The 20,368-nt window shown below is 49.3% G+C and overlaps 1 protein-coding gene across 6 annotated transcripts in view; it reads left to right on the top strand.

The window, feature by feature from the left end:
- The window catches only part of LOC134933611 (uncharacterized), a 77,261-nt gene extending 57,818 nt beyond the window's left edge, over window positions 1–19,443 (top strand). For 4 of the 6 annotated variants that reach the window (XM_063928950.1, XM_063928952.1, XM_063928948.1 and 1 more), the window contains 4 exons: window positions 13,694–13,845; window positions 14,589–14,780; window positions 15,135–15,223; window positions 18,538–19,443. In XM_063928950.1, the coding sequence (XP_063785020.1) occupies window positions 13,694–13,845; window positions 14,589–14,780; window positions 15,135–15,223; window positions 18,538–18,769 (665 nt within the window). In that variant the 3' untranslated portion in view covers window positions 18,770–19,443. Of the gene's footprint in view, window positions 1–13,693; window positions 13,846–14,588; window positions 14,781–15,134; window positions 15,224–18,537 lie in introns of those variants that run through there. The other 2 variants (XM_063928949.1, XR_010179743.1) reach the window with 2 other exon arrangements.
- Window positions 19,444–20,368: the final 925 nt, after the last annotated feature.

Below are 20,368 nucleotides of genomic sequence, written 5' to 3'. Positions count from 1 at the left end.
GCTGCCGTCTGCCTTCGACCTTTTAAGGTCAAATCGTCATTCGTTCTATTCAATCCCAGCTGTTTTTATTCGACAAGTCTGGGAATTCTACTTGTCGAATAGTACGTGAATTGGCGGTACAGCTGCCGATTCACGTACTTTTGAGGGAAACGGGGCCAAATTCGACAGGATTTGGCCCCGTTTCCGACCATCTCAGTCCGACATAAAAAAATGTCGGACTGAGATGAGGGACCTTAGAGGAGTAGAGGGGGGAGAGCCGCGGGCATACAGGGGAGACCAGCGCTACAACACAGCGCTGCAGGAGGATGTGTCACAGCCGCGCCCCTCATGGCAGCATCCACCCAGCTCCAGCAAGTGAGGTCACGCTTGCTGGAGCCGGGTGGACACTGCCGTGAGGTCTGGCGGCTGTGAGACATCCTTCTGCAGCGCTGCTCTCCTCCGTCTGCCCGCGGCTCTCCCCCCTCTCCTCCGCTCACAGGTCTCATCTCAATTCGACTTTTTTTAAAAGTTGAATTGAGATGGGATTGAATAGGTGTTGTCGGATCCATTCCGACAAATGCATGTCGGAATGGATCCGACCCTAATTGAATATATATGTCACTATTTCATATGCTACTATATTACTGATAGACAACTATGGTACTTTAAAACACTATACTATAATAATGTATAATGTGCTACTATATTACTATATAACACTCTACTATATTACTATATAATATGTCACTATATAATATGCTACTATATTACTGATACACAACTATGTTATTATATACCACTATACCATATAATATGCTACCATATTACTATATCACACTGTACTATGGGCCTAATTCAGATCTGATCGCAGCAGCAAATTTGTTAGCAAATGGACAAAGCCATGTGCACTGCATGGGAGGCAGATGTAACATATGCAGAGAAAGTTAGATTTGGGTGGGTTATTTTGTTTCTGTGCAGGGTAAATACTGGTTGCTTTATTTTTTATTTTTTTTAATTCAACAATTTTTATTAGATTTTTTATAGAAATACAAGAACAGGGAAGACCTTCATGATACAGACATACCAGAAACCGGAGAGAAACCGGTATAGTTACAATAATCCATCGTAAGGTGCTTTTAAGCCACATCAGTGAAACCAGAGATACATAGTCGGTACTTGTAGGCTTGAGTAAGAGGTAAAGGATAAACAATCTTAACCTACATGAGGTCTAGGAAATGATGAAAACATTACCGACGTGCGTCTTAGCATAAGAAATCACCATATACCTAAGGCTAAGCATACAATTTTACCTGAGGATTCACAGGACATCAGTATACCCGAGAGGTCAGTAAAGAAGACAGACAGGGGGGGGACAAATGGGGAAAACAATACAAGTATAATCATATCATGAATGAGTAGCGGCCAAAGAAGTCCTAAGTAAAAATGGTTGCTTTATTTTTACTAGACTAGAACAAAATCTGCTTTAAGCGCCTAATTTTGAGGAATCTGTTTTTAATAACACCAAAGCGCTGCCCAATAAGGCACTGTGTATGTGCCTTAAGATTGTACACAAAGGAGGAAAAGGAAAAGGCTGCGCTAATGGTGTTATTAGTAGAACATATTTGTGGAGAGCTGACAAACGAAATTAATATATAAAAAAAAATTTTTTTTATTAAATCAATAACACACCAATAAAACTTTGTAAAAAGTTATACATTTGTATATACTCTGAAAGAGCTATGCATATTTTTTAATAAACAAAACACAGTATCCACAGATGAATTTGTTATTATAGTATCTAAAATTATTGAATCAATGCAGTAGAGATTGGTAACATTGTTAAAAATATAGAGTAATTATAACTGCTCACTAGAATTGTATCACTCCAAGGTTTTTGATCTTTGTATGAGTGATAGATAGTCTGCAGGCTTTCTTATAAGTGCAGAGGCAACATGCACTTTTGAGGCTGTCAGATCATGGAAGTCCCGGCAGCAATTAAATAAGATGTATATAATTACCTCTCTTGGGCTAATAACCGAGCGTCCTCGGTGAAGTCCACTGGAGCCCACTGATTATATTGACGAAGAGAAAAGAATGAGCACAATTGCTCTAACTATGGCTGCTCCTGTGTGATATAATCCAGACGTTCCTATGATCCACTGCGGGCTGGTAGAAATCCTTTAATATGCCCGCTAAATGAAGGAATAGGAGATGCTGTCGACAGACGCTGATGGTTAGAGCGCCGTGCAGTAATGCTTGCCAGAGTTACCGTTGGTTGCAGGTAATAACAGCCGCTAGCAGCCGAGAGATGCGCTGTATGTTGGCACTGGCCGGAGCCGCCGTCAATTACCGGGGATATCCTCTGACCGGGAGCAGACAGCCGCTGACAGCAGGGAGATGCGCTGTATGTTTAGCGCTGGCCGGAGCCGCCGTTAGTTGCCGGGAATAACCTCTGGCCAGGAGCAGGTAGCCGCTGGCAGCGGGGAATGCGCTGTGTGATAGCGCTAGACGGAACAGCTTCTGGTGATTAGGAGAGTCCTCTGGTAAGTGGCGGGGAGCGTCCCCGTTAGTGAGCAGAGCCGGTGTAACAATCAATGTCAGAGTATAAAGTGGGAGGAGGCTAACGCGTTTCGTCACGAATCACGTGACTTTCTCAAAGGAAAGCAAATATGTTCTACTAATAACACCATTAGCGCAGCCTTTTCCTTTTCCTCCTTTGCTTTATTTTTACACTGCAATTTAGATTTCAGTTTGAACTCACCACACCCAAATCTAACTCTCTCTGCACATGTTACATCTGCCCCACCTGCAGTGCACATGGTTTTGACCATTTACTAACAAATGTGATGCTGCGATCAGATCTGAATTAGGCCCTATATTACTACTGTATATAATGTGCTACCATATTACTATATAACACTGTACTATTTTACTATATAACACTGAACTATATAATAATAATATGCCACTAAATAATATGCTACAATATTACTAACTGAAACACAATTATATTACTACTAGGTGCTTCATCGCGCCCTACGGGCACTCTTCACACCGTCGCAAGGGGCTACGCCCCCTTAACCCTTGCATGCCTTTCTGGGGTTTAATATTTGTATTATATGGAGTATTACCTGCATTCCTTTGTTAGTGGTTAAATATTGCACAATGAAAGGGCGTGCGATGGTAAAGGAGGCGCAGCCCCTTGCGACGGCGTGAACAGCACCTGCAGGGCACGATGTACAGAATGTAGCGGGTGCGGGGGGGACTGCGGATGGTGTCTGTAGATGCTGCGGGTGGAGGGGAGGCAGAAGTGGGGGTGGGGCCCGGATGGGGAAGGTTCGGGAGGTGCTGCGCGTGGGAGAGGGGCAGAGGAGTGGGGGATGCAGATGGGGGAGGGGTCCGGAGGCACTGAAGGTGGGGGAGGGGCAGGGGTGCCACGGGTGGGAGAGGGGCAGGTGTGGGGATGTTGTGGATGGATGAAGGGTTCCGGAGGTGCTGTGGGATGGGAAGGGACGGGAGTGCCGGGGGTGGGGTAGGGGACCGCAGGCACCATGGGTAGGGTAGGGGCAGGTACGGGTGTTGCGGCGGATGGGAAAGGAGGTCCGGAGGTGCTGCAGGTGGTGGAGGGGCAGGTGCGGGGGTGCCATTGGTGGGTGAGGGGTGGGTGAGGGGGGACCGCTGATGGAGGAGGGTGTTTGCAGATGCTGCGGGTGGAGGGGGGCAGGTGTGGGGGGAGATATATAAGGGGGGTGAATGGTGGAAGGGGCCTGGAGGTGCTGTGGGTGGTGAAGGGGTGGAGGAGTGGGAGCCACGGGTGGTGGAGGGGGTCTGGAGGCACAGCATGTGGGGGAGGGGTGGAGTGCCGCATGTGGTGGAGGGGAAGGTGCGGAGGTGTGGTGCATTGGGGAGAGGTCTGGAGGCACTGCGGGTACTGTATATGCCATAAAAGGTAGTTGGAGGGTATGCAGTAACAGGGCCAGGACAGGGGTGACAGGGTCAGTACAGGGTTGACGGGGCCAGGACAGGGGTGACAGGGTCAGAACAGGGGTGACGGTGCCAGGACAGGGGTGACGGGGCCAGGACAGGGGTGACGGGGCCAGGACAGGGGTGACGGGGCCAGGACAGAAATGATAGGGACAGGATAAGGGTGACAGGGCCAGGATAAGGGTGAAAGGGCCAGGATAAGGGTGGCAGGGCAAGGCCAGGGGTGACAGGGACATGACAGAACACAGGGCACGGGAGAGATTGGTATTAGGGACAAAACAGTGGTGACAGACAGATGTGTCTTACCGGAGTCACTGCTTCTGGCTGCTGCTGTTCCACTCCAACCTGTTGGGATCTGCTGCTGCTGGAGACTTGGCATGGCTGATTCTCTTAGGCTGTAGTCCTGCTTCCTCTGCCCGTCCGCATCCCTCCCCCCCTCCTCAGTCACACACCGCAGACCTCACGCAGCTGCCGGGCACTGTGGTAAGGGGAGACTGGGAGTGACTGGTTAGCCCCCAGGAGACGCTGCGGCTGGAGGGAGGAGGGGGTCAGAGCCTGCAAGCAGCTCGGATTTCTGTAGCGCTACCCGCCAGCTAAAGTGTGTGAAGGAGCTGGGTGCACCTCACTGCGGGTGGCAGTGCTGCAGCTAGCGGTGGGGTTGCTGGGGCTGGAGATAACAGAGGCAGTACGGAACCTGCACAGTGGCAAGTGCCCCACTAAACTGCAGCTAAGAAGCGTGGAGTGTGCTAGAAAGTGACGCTCCTCCGCACCAGAGAGACCCTGCTGAGTATGCCGATGTGGGGGGTCAAGCACACAGTGAGCCGGTGCCCGTCTGTCTGTATGACATACCCCTCACACACCCCCATACCTCCCAAATGTCCCGATTTTCGCGGGACAGTCCCATTTTTTGGGGTCTGTCCCGCTGTCCCACCCGCGGGTCGCAGTGTCCCGCGGTGGGGGGGGGGGGGCAGTTGGAAAATAAGATTTTACTTACCGATAAATCTATTTCTCGTAGTCCGTAGTGGATGCTGGGGACTCCGTCAGGACCATGGGGATTAGCGGCTCCGCAGGAGACAGGGCACAAAACTAAAGCTTTAGGATCAGGTGGTGTGTACTGGCTCCTCCCCCTATAACCCTCCTCCAAGCCTCAGTTAGGATACTGTGCCCGGACGAGCGTACACAATAAGGAAGGATATTGAATCCCGGGTAAGACTCATACCAGCCACACCAATCACACCGTATAACTTGTGATCTAAACCCAGTTAACAGTATGACAAACGTAGGAGCCTCTGAACAGACGGCTCACAACAAATAACAACCCGATTTTTTTGTAACAATAACTATGTACAAGTATTGCAGACAATCCGCACTTGGGATGGGCGCCCAGCATCCACTACGGACTACGAGAAATAGATTTATCGGTAAGTAAAATCTTATTTTCTCTGACGTCCTAAGTGGATGCTGGGGACTCCGTCAGGACCATGGGGATTATACCAAAGCTCCCAAACGGGCGGGAGAGTGCGGATGACTCTGCAGCACCGAATGAGAGAACTCCAGGTCCTCTTTAGCCAGGGTATCAAATTTGTAGAATTTTACAAACGTGTTCTCCCCCGACCATGTAGCTGCTCGGCAGAGTTGTAATGCCGAGACCCCTCGGGCAGCCGCCCAGGATGAGCCCACCTTCCTTGTGGAATGGGCCTTGACAGATTTAGGCTGTGGCAGACCTGCCACAGAATGTGCAAGTTGAATTGTGCTACAAATCCAACGAGCAATCGTCTGCTTAGAAGCAGGAGCACCCAGCTTGTTGGGTGCATACAGTATAAACAGCGAGTCAGATTTTCTGACTCCAGCCGTCCTTGAAATGTATATTTTCAATGCCCTGACAACGTCCAGCAACTTGGAATCTTCCAAATCGCTAGTAGCCGCAGGCACCACAATAGGCTGGTTCAGGTGAAACGCTGACACCACCTTAGGCAGAAACTGAGGACGCGTCCGCAGTTCTGCCCTGTCCGAATGGAAAATCAGATATGGGCTCTTATACGATAAAGCCGCCAATTCTGACACTCTCCTGGCTGAAGCCAGGGCCAGTAGCATGGTTACTTTCCATGTAAGATATTTCAAATCCACCGATTTGAGTGGCTCAAACCAATGGGATTTGAGAAAATCCAAAACTACATTCAGGTCCCACGGAGCCACTGGGGGCACAACCGGGGGCTGTATATGTAGTACTCCTTTTACAAAAGTCTGGACTTCAGGAACTGAAGCCAATTCTTTCTGGAAGAAAATCGACAGGGCCGAAATTTGAACCTTAATGGACCCCAATTTGAGGCCCATAGACAATCCTGTTTGCAGGAAATGTAGGAATCGACCCAGTTGAAATTCCTCCGTGGGGGCCTTCCTGGCCTCACACCACGCAACATATTTTCTCCAAATGCGGTGATAATGTTGTGCAGTCACCTCCTTCCTGGCTTTAACCAGTGTAGGAATGACCTCTTCTGGAATGCCTTTTTCCTTTAGAATTCGGCGTTCAACCGCCATGCCGTCAAACGCAGCCGCGGTAAGTCTTGGAATAGACACGGTCCCTGCTGAATCAGGTCCCGTCTTAGAGGTAGAGGCCACGGATTTTCCGTGAGCATCTCCTGAAGTTCCGGGTACCAAGTTCTTCTTGGCCAATCCGGAGCCACGAGTATCGTTCTTACTCCCCTTTGCCATATAATTCTCAGTACTTTGGGTATGAGAGGCAGAGGAGGAAACACATACACTGACTGGTACACCCACGGTGTTACCAGAGCGTCCACAGCTATTGCCTGAGGGTCTCTTGACCTGGCGCAATACCTGTCCAGTTTTTTGTTGAGGCGAGACGCCATCATATCCACCTTTGGTTTTTCCCAACGGTTCACAATCATGTGGAAGACTTCTGGATGAAGTCCCCACTCTCCCGGGTGTAGATCGTGTCTGCTGAGGAAGTCTGCTTCCCAGTTGTCTACTCCCGGAATGAACACTGCTGACAGTGCTATCACATGATCTTCCGCCCAGCGAAGGATCCTTGCAGCTTCTGCCATTGCTCTCCTGCTTCTTGTGCCGCCCTGTCTGTTTACGTGGGCGACTGCCGTGATGTTGTCCGACTGGATCAACACCGGCTGACCCTGAAGCAGGGGTTTTGCCAGGCTTAGAGCATTGTAAATTGCTCTTAGCTCCCATATATTTATATGAAGAGACATCTCCAGGCTTGACCATACTCCCTGGAAGTTTCTTCCCTGTGTGACCGCTCCCCAGTCTCTCAGACTGGCATCCGTGGTCACCAGGACCCAGTCCTGTATGCCGAATCTGCGGCCCTCTAACAGATGAGCACTCTGCAACCACCACAGAAGAGACACCCTTGTCCGTGGCGATAAGGTTATCCGCTGATGCATCTGCAGATGCGATCCGGACCATTTGTCCAGCAGATCCCACTGAAAAGTTCGTGCGTGGAATCTGCCGAATGGAATTGCTTCGTAAGAAGCCACCATCTTTCCCAGGACTCTTGTGCATTGATGCACAGACACTTTTCCTGGTTTTAGGAGGTTCCTGACAAGTTCGGATAACTCCTTGGCTTTCTCCTCCGGAAGAAACACCTTTTTCTGAACCGTGTCCAGAATCATTCCCAGGAACAGCAGACGTGTTGTCGGGGTCAACTGAGATTTTGGAAAATTCAGAATCCACCCGTGTTGTTGCAGCACTACTTGGGTTAGTGCTACTCCGTCCTCCAGCTGTTCTCTGGACCTTGCCCTTATCAGGAGATCGTCCAAGTAAGGGATAATTAATACGCCTCTTCTTCGCAGAAGAATCATCATTTCGGCCATTACCTTGGTAAAGACCCGAGGTGCCGTGGACAATCCAAACGGCAGCGTCTGAAACTGATAATGACAGTTTTGCACCACGAACCTGAGGTACCCTTGATGTGAAGGGCAAATTGGGACATGCAGGTAAGCATCCTTTATGTCCAGGGACACCATAAAGTCCCCTTCTTCCAGATTCGCTATCACTGCTCTGAGTGATTCCATCTTGAACTTGAATTTTTGTATGTACAGGTTCAAAGATTTCAGATTTAGAATAGGTCTTACCGAGCCGTCCGGCTTCGGTACCACAAATAGCGTGGAGTAATACCCCTTTCCCTGTTGTAGGAGGGGTACCTTGACTATCACCTGCTGAGAAAACAGCTTGTGAATGGCTTCCAATACCGTCGCCCTGTCTGAGGGAGACGTTGGCAAAGCAGACTTTAGGAACCGGCGAGGGGGAGACTTCTCGAATTCCAACCTGTAACCCTGAGATACTACCTGCAGGATCCAAGGGTCCACCTGTGAGCAAGCCCACTGTGCGCTGAAATTCCTGAGTCGACCCCCCACCGCTCCTGAGTCCGCTTGTACAGCCCCAGCGTCATGCTGAGGGCTTTGCAGAACCCTGGGAGGGCTTCTGTTCCTGGGCAGGGGCTGCTTGCTGCCCTCTCTTACCCCTTCCTCTGCCCCGGGGCAGATATGACTGTCCTTTTGCCCTCTTGTTCTTATAGGACCGAAAGGACTGCGGCTGAAAAGACGGTGTCTTTTTCTGTTGGGAGGGGGTCTGAGGTAAAAAGGTGGATTTTCCGGCAGTTGCCGTGGCCACAAGATCCGATAGACCTACGCCAAATAATTCTTCCCCTTTATACGGCAATACTTCCATATGTCGTTTGGAATCCGCATCACCTGACCACTGTCGTGTCCATAAACTTCTTCTGGCAGATATGGACATCGCACTTACTCTCGATGCCAGAGTGCAAATATCCCTCTGAGCATCTCGCATATAAAGAAAAGCATCCTTTAATTGCTCTATAGTCAATAAAATACTGTCCCTATCCAGGGTATCAATATTTTCAGTCAGGGAATCCGACCAGACCACCCCAGCACTGCACATCCAGGCTGAGGCGATGGCTGGTCGCAGTATAACACCAGTATGTGTGTATATACTCTTTAGGGTAGTTTCCAGCCTCCTATCAGCTGGATCCTTGAGGGCGGCCGTATCAGGAGACGGTAACGCCACTTGTTTTGATAAGCGTGTGAGCGCCTTATCCACCCTAGGGGGTGTTTCCCAGCGCGCCCTAACCTCTGGCGGGAAAGGGTATAATGCCAATAACTTTTTTGAAATTAGCACTTTTCTATCTGGGTTAACCCACGCTTCATCACATACATCATTCAATTCCTCTGATTCAGGAAAAACTACAGGTAGTTTTTTCACCCCCCACATAATACCCCTTTTTGTGGTACTTGCAGTATCCGAGATATGCAAAGCCTCCTTCATTGCCGTGATCATATAACGTGTGGCTCTACTTGAAAATACGTTTGTTTCTTCACCGTCGACACTAGATTCAGTGTCCGTGTCTGGGTCTGTGTCGACCGACTGAGGTAAAGGGCGTTTTACAGCCCCTGACGGTGTCTGAGACGCCTGGGCAGGTACCAACTGGTTTTCCGGCCGTCTCATGTCGTCAACTGATTTTTGTAATGTGCTGACATTATCACGTAATTCCATAAACAAAGCCTTCCATTCCGGTGTCGACTCCCTGAGGGGTGACATCACCATTACCGGCAATTGCTCTGCCTCCACACCAACATCGTCCTCATACATGTCGACACACACGTACCGACACACAGCAGACACACAGGGAATGCTCTTATCGAAGACAGGACCCCACTAGCCCTTTGGGGAGACAGAGGGAGAGTTTGCCAGCACACACCCAAGCGCTATAATATATATGGGAACAACCTTATATAAGTGTTGTATCCTTATAGCAGCTTAAATATATAAAATATCGCCATAAAAAGTGCCCCCCCTCTCTGTTTTACCCTGTTTCTGTAGTGCAGTGCAGGGGAGAGTCCTGGGAGCCTTCCTCACAGCGGAGCTGAGCAGGAAAATGGCGCTGTGTGCTGAGGAGAATAAGCCCCGCCCCCCTATTCCGGCGGGCTTTTCTCCCGTAGTTTGTAATATCTGGCAGGGGTTAAATACATCCATATAGCCTCAAGGGCTATATGTGATGTATTTTTTAGCCATAAAAGGTATTTACATTGCTGCCCAGGGCGCCCCCAGCAGCGCCCTGCACCCTCCGTGACCGTTGGTGAGAAGTGTGTGACAAACAATGGCGCACAGCTGCAGTGCTGTGCGCTACCTTCAAGAAGACTGAAGAGCCTTCTGCCGCCGGTTTCTGGACCTTCAATCTTCAGCATCTGCAAGGGGGGTCGGCGGCGCGGCTCCGGGACGAACCCCAGGGTGAGACCTGTGTTCCGACTCCCTCTGGAGCTAATGGTGTCCAGTAGCCTAAGAAGCCAATCCATCCTGCACGCAGGTGAGTTGAACTTCTCTCCCCTAAGTCCCTCGATGCAGTGAGCCTGTTGCCAGCAGGACTCACTGAAAATAATAAACCTAAAAACTTTTTCTAAGCAGCTCCTTAAGAGAGCCACCTAGATTGCACCCTGCTCGGACGGGCACAAAAACCTAACTGAGGCTTGGAGGAGGGTTATAGGGGGAGGAGCCAGTACACACCACCTGATCCTAAAGCTTTAGTTTTGTGCCCTGTCTCCTGCGGAGCCGCTAATCCCCATGGTCCTGACGGAGTCCCCAGCATCCACTTAGGACGTCAGAGAAAGCTCCTGTACTCGCTGTTCTGCTTAGCAGAGCAGCGGTGAATAGTGGAGACAGAGGGAGAGGGGGCATCAGGGGGTACGGATTAATGGGGGGGTTCCAGCAGCAGAGCCGGATTAAGGTGGGGGGGGGCAGGGGATACGTAACGTTGGCCCCACAGTTTTAGGGGGCCCCCCGGCTGGAGTAGCTCTGTTCCGGCTCAGAAGCTCCCCCCCCCCGTCCTGCCAGCAACAGCGGCAGCATTGTGCTACAGTCAGCACACGCTGCTGCATATTGGCAGGTCTGTGGTGTTGCAGGGAGGCAGCAGTCTCCCTGCTTTCTTCTGCCTGTGCGGGTGTGTAGGGGGGAGCGACCACCTCCTCTGGATTTACCCCTAGCTGAGGGGCCAAAATCCCATAAAATAATAGAAATAAAAATAGGAATTTGCATAAGGGGGCGTGGCCGCGCGGTCCGCGATTAGGCCACGCCCCCAACCCACAGCAGGCACAGCAATGAGATAGGGCTCCCCTGTCACAAGTGCCCTGGGCCCCCCGGACTCATAATCAGCCCCTGGGAGCATGCCAGCAGCTCACAGAGCGCTGGGCATGCCCCCTCACTGACGAAAACGGGGCCCTCCCGTGAAGCCACGCCCCCTTTTCGCCGAGTGTGTGTCCCTCCTTCTGCCTGGATAAAGCTCCTGCAGAAAGCTGGGAGGTCTGCACCCCTGCCTGTGCCATGCCCAATGCCCATGCTATCTGCTTCTGCTCCTAGTCTCCTATAGATTTGGCCAGATCTGTGACTCATTTGACTAACTCCGCCCAGTGTTGTAACTCCGCCCAGCATTAGCAAATGAATCACAAGGTCACAGAATAGGGCTATTATATAGGAGATACACCACTGTACTATATAGCCATACTATATTACTATATAATATAATGTAATACAATACACAAGTGTAAACTCCTTTAAATAATGTCATAATTTATAATCAGTGAGTTCTGATGTCATCACTTCAGTGCTGATTAGAAAAAGTGTTTTATAAGGAATAACCCCCCATAATAAAAATTACTGTGGATATTAGCATACACTTCGGTATAACATAATTAACATAAAAACATTTAACCTGTAGCCTTAAACTTTCATATGGTGAGGACCTTCCCGTGGGCGGTAGTGCCATCACCTAGTCCCCTAGCTATTAATGTGGCAGTCTTGCCGGGAGCCAGTCACTGGCCTTTCTGTTGCAAGAAGAAGTGCAGATACCTGTAGTCCTTCCTGCAATCCCTGTAACGTGGTTGACATTCCCCTCTTCCACTCACCATGAGTGACATGCCCCTCTTCCACTCACCATGAGTGACATGCCCCTCCTCCACTCACCATGACTGACAGGCCCCTCCTCCACTCACCATGAGTGACAGGTCCCTCCTCCACTCACCATGAGTGACAGGCCCCTCCTCCACTCACCATGACTGACATTCCCCTCCCCCACTCACCATGACTGACAGGCCCCTCCTCCACTCACCATGACTGACAGGCCCCTCCTCCACTCACCATGACTGACAGGCCCCTCCTCCACCCACTCACCATGGCTGACAGGCCCCTCCTCCACTCACCATGACTGACATGCCCCTCCTCCACTCACCATGAGTGATAGGCCCCTCCTCCACTCACCATGACTGACAGGCCCCTCCTCCACTCACCAGAACTGACAGGCCCCTCCTCCACTCACCAGGACTGACAGGCCCCACTCACCAGGACTGACAGGCCCCTCCTCCACTCACCAGGACTGACAGGCCACTCCTCCACTCACCAGGACTGACAGGCCCCTGCTCCACTCACCAGGGCTGACAGGCCCCTGCTCCACTCACCAGGGCTGACAGGCCCCTTCTCCACTCACCAGGGCTGACAGGCCCCTCCTCCACTCACCAGGACTGACAGGCCCCTCCTCCACTCACCATGGCTGACATTCCCCCTCCTCCACTCACCATGGCTGACATTCCCCCTCCTCCACTCACCATGGCTGACATTCCCCCTCCTCCACTCACCATGGCTGACATTCCCCCTCCTCCACTCACCATGGCTGACATTCCCCCTCCTCCACTCACCATGGCTGACATTCCCCCTCCTCCACTCACCATGGCTGACATTCCCCCTCCATCACTCACCATGACTGACATTCCCCCTCCTCCACTCACCATGGCTGACATTCCCCCTCCTCCACTCACCATGGCTGACATTCCCCCTCCTCCACTCACCATGGCTGACAGGCCCCTCCTCCTCTCACCATGGCTGACAGGCCACTTCTCCAGTCACCGTGGCCTTGCGGAAGGTGGCTGCCATAAAAGATCGTGGTATCCAGGAGAAAATTAAACAGGCAAACCTCCACCATCTTTCATCACTCCTCCCACACCTCTGTCTTTTATTTTCCCCTGCCCAATATTTGTCTCATCCCTGCGTAAAATATGTCCAGGATATATAATTTGTAGTAGTACTGAGCAAGTAGCTAACACCTATACTGAGAAACATAGGAGCCCATTTATTAACGAGTGATAAAACTTGTTGCGTATGATATAAATGGTGCTCCAGCCAATCGGCTCCCAACTGTCATTTTTCAAACATATGATAATTGGGACCTGATTGGCTGGAGCACCATTTATCATACACAATGAGGTTTATAATTTGCAGCGAGTTTTATCACCTGTTGGTAAATGAGCCCCATAGTATAAAAAAAAAAAATGAACAGTGAACATATAGGGGCAGATTTAACAATTAATGATATTCTGGTTATTACTCATTACTAATCTTAAATAGTGCTCCAGCCAATCAGCTCCTATCCATCATATGTTTGAAATATGACGGATAGGAGCTGATTGGTGGGAGCACCGTTTAAGATTAGTAACGAGTGATAACAAAAATGTCACTCGTTGTTAAATCTGGCCCTTAGCTTCAGTATATTTTATGATACAGTGTTACATATTATAGTACTATAATAATACATTCCAATATTTTACTATACACTGTACTAATAAAAGCACTACGGTCCTGGGACCAGGTCATATTCCCGTCCCAAGATGATATATTACCAGAGATTAATTATCTTTTGCAGTTTGTTACGAACCCACAGATATAAACAAAGCCTCTAAACCCTTCACGTCACACAGCTGGGCGGCTCTGAGGTACATCTCCCCAAACATAAGGGAACTTGTATCCATCAACAGGACCTTAGGCTATGCTGTGGACTTTGGTAAGTTACACCTGGTACGTATATATAGTTGCTGCTTAGCATATATTCGCGGGGAAAAAAAATACAGTAAGTTTTTACCAGGCACAGCTCACTGGATTTCAAGAGCAGGTTTCCATAGTCTCTCCATTTCCCCAAGCAGTGTGAGAGAGCAGTGATCAGGCTGACAGCCTACTTAACACACCCATACATCTGAGAGCCCTAATTAGCCTTCTGTAAGGCTAAAAGCCCTAAGACCCAAAACTGGGCCTAAATGGATGCAGAACCCGCCCTTTCTTCTCACATCCAACCCCAGGACCCTTATCCGGTTCTTGCCAAAAGCTCTCAGCAGATCTAACACAATATTCCTGGGGTATTAAAATCTAAGAAACCTGGGGCAAATATACCTGCCTTCCACCACTATCCCAGTGATCTTGTCATAATACATACACACACATATATTTGAGATTTAGGTTTTTTTTTAGAGAAGAATAATAAACAGAATCATTCATAGTTAATGGCTCCTGCGTATAAAATAAAATCCCCATTACAGTGTGTTCGCTCACACCGGACACCGGTGAATCACTGCTGGATTTTACCTCCCAGTGTTTCCAAGCATATGATATTGACCTTTTTAAATGATTGACTGGCGTAAAACTGGATTCCCCATGTCTTTCAGCACTTAATCGTTGATAAAAGAATTCTTTATCTATGAGCTAGTAATGAAAGTACTGTCAGGATTCTCGCCTTAGCGCCTATATGATAAGGATTTCCATTACAGTACCGCTGTCACTGTTTCCCTGCCTCAGATGTCCCGCCGTGTGATCTGGATGTCATCGTGGAAACGGCCATCGGCCTCTCGTTGCCCCTTCTGGAGAACCTGCACTGTGTTATAGTGACTCTGGGGGCTCACGGCGTCCTGCTGTGTGGTCACAGCTGTGAGGGAACCCTATCCCTACACCTGACAGACAAGGTAAATGTTATGTGCTGTCTACATGAAGGGCACACAAGGGGGGAGATGTTTCAAACCTACTAAAGAGTGGAGACGTTGCCCATAGCAACCGATCACTTTATAGAATGTACTTGGTAAATGTGAGCTATAAGTTGATTGGTTGCTATAGGCAACTTCTCCACTTGTCCTGTAGAATTACTAGGAATGCCCCCTTCCCCCCAGGTTGTGTCTACGCACGTCCTTTGTGACATGACCAAGTTGTCTTCCATATGTGTCCTGATTTAATCTGACCTCAAGCTGGGAGGTAGTGTATGGTTTAGTGTCAGACATTTTTATATTACTTGTAAAATCTTTGTTGCTGCTCTTCCCTGTCAGGTGCCCGGAGGTGACCTCTGTGCTGTACATTATCCAGCGGCCCCCATATCACCAGAGGAGATTATCAATGTGTCTGGAGCAGGTGACAGGTCTGTAATGCTGAAAGTGACTTTGTCCCTTACACTGCCTATCCAGTGCTAGCCCCACCCCCTGAGCACATGACATCATGACAGGGCACTAAGCGGGCATGGCCGCCAGCACCGAGGAGTGTGGCACTGACTGGATCATCCTCGGGTTGCACCGGGCAGCTGTACAGGCACGCTGCAAGCCAGATGAAGGGGACATGGAACAGTGACAGTACTGCCCCCAGAGCTGTACACCATGGGAGATAACACCACTTGCACACGTCTAGTAACCGCTCTATGCCTATCAGACCACAAAGTAATTGATTGGTTTGTTCCAATATTGGTGCAGCTGCCTGTAGTGTGCACTATAAGACCAGAAAGGCTAAGTAAACAGTAGACATTAATATCAGAAGATAAAACAAATAGATCCTACAATACAGATTGGTTCAGTAGGAAAGGGCATCATGTCACAACTATTTGGGAAAGTACCGCAGCATGATAAGAGGTTATACACAACCCTGTTATATACCTCGCTGTAACCGGTGGTCTGTGGGTCATATATTGTCGTTCAGTCCTCTCACAGACTGGGCTGACTGATGCAGAGATATAAATCGGGCGTAGAATATTTAAAGGAAACTAGCATGGAGATATAGCATATTTCCGCACGTATGCAGAGCTCTGTATGTCATGCCTCTGTGTGTGTGTGTGTGTGTGTGTGTGTGTGTGTGTGTGTGTGTGTGTGTGTATGTGTGTGTCTGTGTGTGTGTAATATACGCGCCTCATTATCAGCATATATTTAATACAGTATCTATATATCAATAGCAGAAGGATAACTTTCATGAGTGACATATTTCTATGATGCCATTACCTGAGCAAAAATACCAAATTAAAGGTCTTCATCCGTAGATTTGCAGCAAAATATTGCCATTGTAATTGGTTGCTTTGTTTCAGAGTTATGCATCAAAATGTCTGCCTGCCATTTACAATGCATCACCATTGTGCTCTGGAAAATGTGACAGATGGTGAACTCTCCCTGTCCACCTGCTGGGTGACCTGGAACATGTGACCCAGTGCCGTAACTAGGCATTTTAGCGCTGTGTGCAAGAAACGGCATTGGCGCCCCCCCATTCAAGAAAGGGGCAGTGCGCGGGGTAGGCGCGCGAAAATTATATATGGGCGTGGCTTCGTGGGGAAGGGGCGTGGCCACAAAATAATACCAATTCATACTACGGTGCACAGTAGTCTCCATTATTCAAATTACGCTGCACAGTAGCGCCACTACACCAGGTAGAGCCCCTTTTATGGCAGACAGTCCCCCTTTTTACACATTATGGCAGACAGCGTCCCCTTTTTATCACACATTATGGAAGACAGCGTCCCCTTTTTATCACACATTACGGCAGACAGCGTCCCCCTTTTTACACATTACGGCAGACAGCGTCCCCTTTTTTACACATTATGGCTGACAGCGTCCCCTTTTTTACACATTATGGCTGACAGCGTCCCATTTTTACACATTATGGCTGACAGCGTCTCCCTTTTTACACATTACGGCAGTCGGCGTCCCCTTTTTTACACATTACGGCAGACGGCATCCCCCTTTTTACACATTACGGCAGACAGCGTCCCCCTTTTTACACATTACGGCAGACAGCGTCCCCCTTTTTACACATTACGGCAGACAGCGTCCCCCTTTTTCAACATTACGGCAGACAGCGTCCCCTTTTTTTACACATTATGGCAGACAGCGTCCCATTTTTACACATTATGGCAGACTGCGTCCCCCTTTTTACACATTATGGCAGACAGCGTCCCCCTTTTTACACATTACGGCAGGCATGCAAGAATATAAACAGTTCGGGGGAGGGGGGGTCACACATCAACGTTACCCTTAGCAATGCCTGTGCTACACTGCAGTGGGAGAAGGGATAGGCAGTGACAAGGTCAGTGCAAGATGGTGTGAGGGAAGAGAGGAGCCAGCTCAACCACTGGTACTACTATTTCATTAATCTGCTCCCTGGGTCAGCCTGCAGCCAGTACACTCCTACATTGTCCTGCAGCAGGTCCAGGTAACTCACCGCGGGGGGAGGGGGATCCTCGGCTGGGCCAGCATCGAATTTCCATTCTCCATCTCTGACCCTGGGCAGGTGGTGTTTTGGGCTTTTGTCAGCTCTCGGGTAGGAGGAAGAAAGTTTAAAAGGGAGGACTGGGCGGGTCTGTTAGAAAAAGATGCAGCTCATAGGTGGCTGGTCTTAGGGGAGGCACCAGCCACAGGAGCTTGGGTGGACGGTGTCCCCGAGGTTGTGTGGCAGAGATTGTCGTGGATGGCTGCATCACGTGAGTGGAGGGCGATCAGCATGCGGCATGCTGCACCCGCTCCCCGCAGCTCCGTGGAAACGCGATGGCCGGCGCTGCTGGCAGCTCTGCTCTTGCACATCTGAGCAGAGCCGCCTGCGGTAGCGCCAGATCAGGTGCTCTGCTCAGATGTGCAAGAGTAGAGCTGCCAGCAGCGCCGGCCATCGCCTTCCCACGGAGCTGCGTCTCTGCTCCTCTCCTTGCTACGGGGGCTGCCCAGCACAGGCGGCTTGTAATGAGTCAGTCTGACTCATTACAATGTCGCAGACTTTGGACCCTTTGATAGCGCCGTGGTGGCGGCACAAGGGTGATGCGGGCAGTTACGCCCTCAGGGCGACTGCGCTGTGTGCCAGGCACATACGTAGTTACGGCCCTGATGTGACCTGCTGGGTGGTCTGGAAACTGTGACAGGTATTTGCAGCCACCCACTATGCAGGGAGTTTTCCAAATTCCACTCGTAAGGGGGTGAAAAGATGTGAAATGTTCCTCCCGGCAAACCGTTGCCTGGTGGAAACCACTAAATGCAATAGTTACATAAGCGGCAGGGATAGATCTATTACACTTTCCCCCAGTGTAATTCTGTTATACTTACTGACTCTGGGTGCACCACCAAATAGATAGCTATTGGGGTAATTTTCCCCATCATTTTCTAATTTTGGTCCTCCTATATCTACTATATATACATTCTGCGGTGTCCACTTCTCTTTGTCCAGGGATAGATCTATCAAAGCTTCTAAAACAGGAAAGTGTTGCCCATAGCAACCCACCATCTATCACTAATTCTCACTATCTAGAATGCAATGGAGAAATGATAGCTAGTTTCTGATTGGTTTATGTAAATTCACCATAGTTTTCAAGTTGCCCGTTAGCTGTGCCCCCCAGAGTGGTAATTGGGAAGGAGGTCACGTTGCCATCCAACAGTGCTCAACATTGTATGACTACGTTCAGTACAAAATCATTTCTCTTCTCACCTTCATCCACAGTCTCATGGCCGGCCTCCTCTCGGGGGTACTAGCCCAACTGGACACTGACACCTGCGTCCGGATGGGTCTCCTGGCGGCTCGCCTCACCCTCCGCTCCCCTTGTCCCATCTCCCAGCTCATCTCTACCAGCAGCGTCAGTGTGCAGCAGGTGGCAGAGGAGGAATGGCCTGCACCCCGAGTCTGGAACATCTCCCCGCCTACTGGCAAGTCCTTCCTCAGGACCAGCCACTGAGAGGAGTCTGAGAGAGAGGTGCACGTCCTGACTGAGCCAGCGTTGTGAGGAGGGACTGTCTGACGCTGTGGAGCCCCAGGGTGGAAATATCTGACGCTACAGTCACTTTGCAGCAATTCCCAGCTCATATCTTTGGAGCTGCATTGACATTGCAGAGATCCAGGGTTGGAATAAATGGAGCTACCTAGATATACAGTGTTCTGGAGCTCACCTGGCATTCGGGAAGTTGTCACTATGTAAAAGGAAGAATGCCGACAACATAATGCCGACACAGTTCTAATGTTATTTCAAGTATATTAACCATGTCCACATTATAACTTAATTATACTGCTAATAATAATAATAATTATTATTATTATTAATAACTTTATATTATACATGAAGATGATTATTAATATCTTTTACTTATATGGCGTCACAAGGGTTCCGCAGGTCAGCAAGAAGTAATGATTTATTAAGTTTATTGATTCCCATTAAAATTTTTATATTTTCAAGGTTTCACAACAACTGTTTAAAGATTTGGAAAAGGGTCAAAATGTGAACGAGACACTGATTGGATCTCCCTCACTCCGTGACCCGTCTCTCTTCCACCAGGTGGAGCCACAAACAGGTTCTATATTGAGCACAGGCTCCTGGCGCGTTTTCAATTAAAAATATTACAATTTGTAACATTATTGATTCGTTTTGGTTTAATTTTCCAGTTTTCTTTGAACTGACATTGTACATATTTCATATATGTTTTATTCTAAATAACATGACACTCTAGTATCAGGGACGGTTCTAGCCCTTTTGGCGCCCGGGTGGAAAATAGGGACGTGGCTTCATACAGGGGGCGTGGTCAGTTACGCCCCCTGTAGAGTTGTGCCCCCATTGTAGAGTAGCGCTGCTTACACACACAAAAAAAAATAATACTTACAATCCCCGCTCCTGATTCCCGACCGCTGCAGACCTCCACCGGTGCCGCTCCTCTCCTCGGATCTATGGGACAGACGTCATGATATCTCTCCCATAGCATAGCATAGACAGACACTAGAGGTCAAGTATGACCCCTAGCGTCTGTGTCAGTCCCACAATGCTGTGCGGTGCGTGATGACGTCATCGCGCACCGCACAGCAAAGGTCCTCTACACGAAGGGAAACTAGACGCATAGCGTCTGGTTCCCTTCACAGCAGGGGACACAGCGGGGGGGCACAGTAGCGGATCTTGCCATGGTGCAGCGCCCTCCGGATGGCACCGGCGCCCTCCAGAAGGCGGCGCCCCGGGCAAAAGTCCTGCTTGCCTGTGGCAAGATCCGCTACTGTCTAGTATTAGTTTATCATTGATTCTTTCTTTAATTGCTAAATTAATTGTCATTTACAAAAATTATATATTTTTTTTATATTTTGTTGACGTCTGACATTTAGTTCATGATGAAGAAACGTCTCATTTCGTTGTAGTAAGACCGTTACCCTCGCCATATATATAGCGGTCTCTCAAATATTCTAACCGTCACACTATATACAGATTGTCTACAACAGTCTAACTCGCTGTCCTCTTATTACCTTTGTTCTGAGAGATGGCTCTCGCGAATATCTGCATACTGCGCATGAAATGTATCGC

Source organism: Pseudophryne corroboree, chromosome 6 (assembly GCF_028390025.1).
Source record: "Pseudophryne corroboree isolate aPseCor3 chromosome 6, aPseCor3.hap2, whole genome shotgun sequence".
Lineage (NCBI taxonomy): Eukaryota > Metazoa > Chordata > Amphibia > Anura > Myobatrachidae > Pseudophryne > Pseudophryne corroboree.
This window is presented reverse-complemented; position numbering and strand designations above follow the sequence as displayed.